The following is a 6,259-nucleotide window of genomic DNA, read 5'->3' as shown; positions in this document are numbered from 1 at the left end:
CTAGGCTGGCTTTGAACCGCGATCCTCACGGGCCTTCCTGACTAGGCTGGCTTTGAACCGCGATCTTCACGGGCCTTCCTGACTAGGCTGGCTTTGAACCGCCATCCTCAGTTCTGTCCCTGAAACCAGGCCTCCTATGTGTTTCAAGTTACCAACTCGTTAAACTTTTTTCTTGTCTAGAAAATTTTTGTTAGTCTTTCCATGCTGATCTCTCCCAGCTCGGTAATACTACTAAGAATAGTGAACTTACTGCGCACAGCTTCCTTTTGAGAAAACAAGAAAGTAGCATGTAAATTGAATCTCCTTTCAAAGTTAGGTTTCTTTTTCTTTTAATCTGATGTGGGCTTTCCATAGTCAGGAACTCCTGTGACTTCTGTTTTAAGTCACTCTGTGAAGAAAGGTGGCAGCGAAGGTTGCTTGAATGTTAGAACAGAAGAAAACCAGTGTGCGTGAGAAGGATGCGTCGGTTTTCATCTGGAGACAGCTGAACCGTGGGTCCAGGAGGGCTCCCGGCCAGGGCTCCTCACTTCCTGTCCTCGCCGGCGGCACCTACTGAGCTTGCCAGAGGGCTGCCCGCCGTGCTCCAGAGACCGCCGCCGGTGCTCGGCGCACATGGTGCGCACAGCGACTCCGTGCCAGTCCTTGCCAGACAGGCGGCCACCCTGGTGGTGCCGGGTCTTTCTGGTTTTCAAGATGATGCATTGATTTCCAAATATTAGAGGAGCTCAACATTTTGTTAGACAGATCTTCAAACATGGTTTCAGGCCGAGAATGTAGCTCAGTGGTAGAGTGCGTGCCGTGCATGCATGAAGCCCTGGCTTCGATTCCTTAATACCACATACACAGAAAAGGCTGGAAGTGGCGCCGTGGCTCAAGTGGTAGAGCTCCAGCCTTGACCACAGAGAGGCTCTATGACAGTGCCCAGGCCTTGAGTTCAAGCCCCAGGACCGGCAAAAAAAAACATGATTTCAAACAACCCCTTTGGGGATTACATAGACCCTGTCACCCGTAGGAGCCACAGCTGTTCTGCAGACTAACCTCATTCCTCCCTTCGCTTCAGATTCCTGGACTTGGGCTTTTATTAGACACATGACGTGTGGTTTTTATTAGACACGTAGGGTATGGCTGCCATTAGACACAGAGTATAGCATCCTCTGAGATCGGCGACAATACCTGGTGATTTAGGACCAGTGTGCGGTTCAACGAGAGAGGTGTGTGTGTGTGTGTGTGTGTGTGTGTGTGTGTGTGTGTGTGAAGAGTCTTAATGTTCCAGTAGCTCTTAAAGCAGGAAAGAAAAGGCACATGACATACGCATGTCTGGAACGCCATGGTGAAGCCCCTTGGTACAGTTAATACATGCCGAAAAAGAAAACGGATGTCAGGGAAGCGCAGCCAGCTCTCGTGGGGGTGGGAGCAGGGTGCCAGGGGAAGGGGGGAGGGCCAGCGAGGAGGTCGGGTGGGGAAGGGGGGGAGGGCCAGCGAGGAGGTCGGATGGGGAAGTGGGGGAGGGCCAGCGAGGAGGACGGATGGTCAAGGAAGCTTATGTGCACCTGTGAAAATAGAACAATGAAACCGGTTGAAACTGCCCTAAGAAGCGGGAGATGATGGGGGAGGTTTGGTTGGAGACATAGTCTACGTGTGTGGAAATGTCACAGTGAAACCCCACTGTAGGACTGGTTGCATGTTAATTCATTTTTTAAATCATTAAATGGCATCTTTTACGGGATTCAGTGCCTGGACACTTTGCCGGTTTGTATTCTTCAGCTGAAGTCACTGTATTGGCTCCGAGATTATAAACTCCGTCAGGGCTTGAAACTTTGCCTTTCTCGCTGCCTGGATTCCCTTTTCTCCCTCTGCTGCTGTCTGCAGAGTTGGGTTCCACCCATCCCGCTCTTAGAAGAGGACCAACCTCCAGCAGTAAAGCTGGAACTACCCGCTCCCTAAGCCACGCCCCTCCCACACCCGACCCCTCCCAGCAGGCCTGATGGAGTGTTTCCTGGATATATTCTATTTTCCTCAAGTCCCTGCAAGCCTCTGAGGGCAGTTTTAGGGTCCCTGTGGCCCTAGGTTTTTAGTGTCAGCCCTTAGACCTGCTTCTGGTTGGTTGATCACAAACCTCCTGAGAACGGGTGAGGAAGAAGACTCTTCAGTGTCTGCCCGTGTGTCCTTTCAAGGGAAAGATGAGGTACAGATGTGTCTGTGGGATCTGGGTCTCACCCCAGCAGTGCAAGTGGAGAGAGGGGAAATCCGTTACTGAACTGGGCTAAAGCTTCCCAGGGAAGGGCAGGGTTCGGACATCCCTCCTGTCCCAAAATGTGGGGGCAGGGTCAGCATTGGTCTCAAGACCGCTTTCTACTGTTCAATAAGTACTTTTATAGAATCGAGATAAAAATTTCAGTACCCACCGTACCATAAGATAAAGAAAACGAGAGACAGTCACACCAGGAACCAGGCCATGAACGGCCACAACAATTGGTGACAGTTAATTCACCACTCCGTGGTCTGCAGAGCAGAAAGGGAAATGTAGTGAATGCATCGTTCTCTTGATCTGAAATGAAGGGTCTGTTAGTAGAAAGGCAATTCTTCCCTGTGCCCGAATATGATACAAGAATTTACCAGACGGATGCTTGGATGAAAGACGCTAAATAGCATAATGGGCTGGCTTATAATAGCAACTTTAGAAAAAGGTACAAAGAGGTTCTTTTGTGTGACCCTCTGGCCCTTCCAACGGAATAAACGCCTCAAGCTAAATGGCTGTACTCTGGTGCTGGGGAGAAAGCAGCACTGGCAGTTTTTAGTCTATCAGAACCTGTAGCTTTCTGGAGACGGTCCATCCAGGACAGCAGAAAGTCTGTCGGTCCTGTGGACGATGGGTGGTTTCATTCTTAATCTCAGGGAGGAGCCATTAGTGGTGGTACACACGGTCAGTTGTTCATTTTGTGGCTGTTGCTGGGTGCCATGTTTTTCGAAAGCTGTTGCTTTGGTTGTCCAAACTGGAGGGTCAGTTAGGATTCTGGACTAGGCTCACAGTCTGGAAAGAACAGCATGGTCTCCCAGTCAGCGGTAGGCGTACGTGGGTGTGTGTGTGTGTGTGTGTGTGTGTGTGAAGAATGTTGCCAGTTGTATAGTTTCAGCTTGTCAAGCTGAAGTGATGAAGCAGTACCTCAGAGGTGAGTGAAGCACACATTACATCTGGGAGTGTCTGCTTTCAGAGAGTAGCCGCAGCCACACGGGGAGGCTGCCCTGAAGGGGGCTGCACTCCCCAGAGGCCGGGGCCCGGGGCCCAAGGGTGGAATACCAGGGGAAAGAGACAGAGCACTTGCTCCTCCCCCTTCCTGGCTGCCACGAGGTACCACCTGTGTAACCTCTCCCCACACCTTTTCCCCTCACCTCAGCACCTCCCACAGCTGTTTTTGAAAAGTCCAGTCTGCTTTGGCTTCAGACCTTTAATGGGACGGACCCCTCCAGGGCCGCTAGCGGACAGCAGGGTGTCCCCCGACACAGACAGTGACTCTCCCCAGTGACAGCCCCCTTCCGTGCTAGCCGCTTCTCACACTGACGTACCACTTCAGGGAAACTTGTAAAAATTGCTCTTCTAAAGCTGGGCGCCGATGGCTCACGCCTGTCATCCTAGCTACTCAGGAGGCCGAGAGCTGAGGATCGCAGTTCAAAGCCAGCCCAGGCAGGAAAGTCCGTGAGACTCTCATCTCTAATTAACTCCCAGAAAACCGGAAGTGGTGCTGTGGCTCAAGTGGTAGAACGTTCTCCTTGAGCTGAAGAGCTGAGGGACAGCACCCAGGCCCAGAGTTCAAGCCTCATGACCAACAATAAATAAATAAATAAAGACTCTTCTGTTGTATGTTGGGGTATGATCATCAGGGCCGTTGGTTGAAATCGGGAGGGGCGAGGGGTGCCAGTTCCTGGTAGAGGCTCGCCTAGCACATGCAAGGCCCTGGCTCCCACCCCTAACTAAGGCCCCACGAAACGAAGACAAAACGAGACAAAAAGTAGAATACAAACAGGAGGCTTATGGAAGGACCAGGAGCCGCTTAATTCTAGATTCCGAGCAGCAGCCCTGAGCAGTGGTGAGACCTCCCCTTCCCATTGGGGTGACAAGAACCCCCACCCCTGAGTTTGGACCTGTGTACCTCGCCACAGCTTTGGAGAGCGCAGGGGAAAGCATTCCGGAGCCTTTCCAACTCCAACAGCCTTGAGCCACAGCCCCTGGGCGAGGACGACAGTTTTAGCTTCTAACATTTGACTCTGAGTCCCAGGAAGAACCAACAAGAGAATGAGACAAAACCCCGAGTATTCCCGTCCCCACACCCCAGAGAAAAGACATCCTCCGAAATCACCCGTAGCCTAGAAACCAGGAAGCTGCTGGCGGAAGGGCCGCTCACCATGTCTCTCCTCTTGTTTCAGATGACAGTCATGTCCCTCTCCAGGGACCTCAAAGATGATGTCCACAGCGACACGGTGCTCTCCATCCTGAACGAGCAGCGCATCCGGGGCATCTTGTGTGACGTCACCATCATCGTGGAAGACACCAAGTTCAAGGCCCACAGCAATGTCCTGGCCGCCTCCAGCCTGTATTTCAAGAACATCTTCTGGAGTCACACCATCTGCATCTCCAGCCATGTCCTGGAGCTGGATGACCTCAAGGCCGAGGTGTTCACGGAAATCCTCAATTACATCTACAGCTCCACGGTGGTGGTCAGGACACAGGAGACGGTCACGGACCTGGCGGCCGCCGGGCGAAAGCTGGGCATCGCGTTCCTGGAGGACCTCACCGACCGCAGCTTCGCCAGCTCCCCCAGCCCTTACGTGTTCTGCATCACCGAGAAGGGCACAGTGAAAGAGGAGAAGAACGAGAGGCGGCAGGAAGAGCCGGCCGCCACCAATGGGCCGAGGATCACCAATGCGTTCTCCATCATCGAGACGGAGAACAGCAATAGCATGTTTTCCCCGCTGGACTTGAGGGCCAGCTTCAAAAAGATGTCCGACTCCATGAGGACGGCCAGCCTCTGCCTGGAGCGCACAGATGTGTGCCACGAGGCGGAGCCCGTCCGCACGCTGGCCGAGCACTCGTACGCCGTGTCCTCCATCCCTGAGCCTTACCGGAGTCAGCCCGCGCGGGAACAGGACCGCAGCTCACCGGACAGGGTGGGCAGGGAAAACGGCGAAGCCCCCGCCACCCAACCGAATGCATGCCCAAAGCCAAAGAAACTCTCCATACCCCAGGATTCTGACTCGACCCCAGAAAACCTCGCAGCCCCTCCAGTAACCAGCCCCCAGGCCGACCGAGAGAGGAGTCCGCAGCCCGCCACAGCCCTCCCTCGGGCCAAGACCCCCGACAAGGAAGATGTTCCTCCGTCCTGCGAAGACGCCGCAGCTGCAGCCGCTGCCGCTGCTGCCGCTGCTGCCGCCGCCGTGCATGCCTTCCCCGAAGGGGCTGGGCCGCCTGCCGCCGCCGTGCATGCCTTCCCCGACGGGGCTGGGCCGCCTGCCGCCGAGGTCCCACCGCTCATCTACAGCTGCAGCTGCTGTTCGCAGTCCTTCGACAGCAGCACCCTGCTCAGCGCCCACATGCAGCTTCACAGGCCCACCCGGGAGCCCCCCGTGTGCAGGTACTGCAACAAGCAGTTCACCACGCTCAACAGGCTGGACCGCCACGAGCACATCTGCATGAGGTCCGGCCAGCTGCCCGCCGCTGGGGAGGACCCCGGCTTTTTAGAAAAGTATCCCACCATAGGACAGAATGGGGGATCCTTCGCGGGCCCAGAAACCTTGCTACCGCAGCGCAGGACCGGCGAGCTGGCCGGGGCCGGCGGCGCCCTGCCGGACGCGGACCACATGGTCAAGTTCGTCAACGGGCAGATGCTGTACAGCTGCGTGGTGTGCAAACGGAGCTACGTGACCCTGTCCAGCCTCCGGAGGCACGCCAACGTCCACTCGTGGAGGAGGACGTACCCTTGCCACTACTGCAACAAAGTGTTCGCGCTGGCCGAGTACAGGACGCGGCACGAGATCTGGCACACGGGGGAGAGGCGCTACCAGTGCATCTTCTGTCTGGAGACCTTCATGACCTACTACATCCTGAAGAACCACCAGAAGTCTTTCCACGCCATCGACCACAGGCTCTCCATCAACAAGAAGACGGCCAACGGCGGCCTGAAGCCCACCGTGTACCCGTACAAACTCTACAGGCTGCTGCCCATGAAGTGCAAGCGGGCCCCGCTCAAGAGCTTCCGCGGCTCCC

General features: G+C 55.1%; 1 protein-coding gene across 1 annotated transcript in view; it reads left to right on the top strand.

The window, feature by feature from the left end:
* Zbtb38 (zinc finger and BTB domain containing 38) overlaps positions 1 to 6,259 on the top strand; it is a 50,515-nt gene that overhangs the window by 42,005 nt on the left and 2,251 nt on the right. Inside the window, exons 6-7 of the mRNA XM_013029891.1 lie at positions 4,423 to 5,398; positions 5,486 to 6,253. Coding sequence (XP_012885345.1) covers positions 4,423 to 5,398; positions 5,486 to 6,253 — 1,744 coding nt within the window. The remainder of the gene's footprint in view (positions 1 to 4,422; positions 5,399 to 5,485; positions 6,254 to 6,259) is intronic.

Source organism: Dipodomys ordii, unplaced genomic scaffold (genome assembly GCF_000151885.1).
Source record: "Dipodomys ordii isolate 6190 unplaced genomic scaffold, Dord_2.0 Scaffold124, whole genome shotgun sequence".
Taxonomy (NCBI): Eukaryota; Metazoa; Chordata; class Mammalia; order Rodentia; family Heteromyidae; genus Dipodomys; species Dipodomys ordii.
Note: the sequence above shows the minus strand (reverse complement) of the source record. Positions and strands in the feature narration are given on the sequence as shown.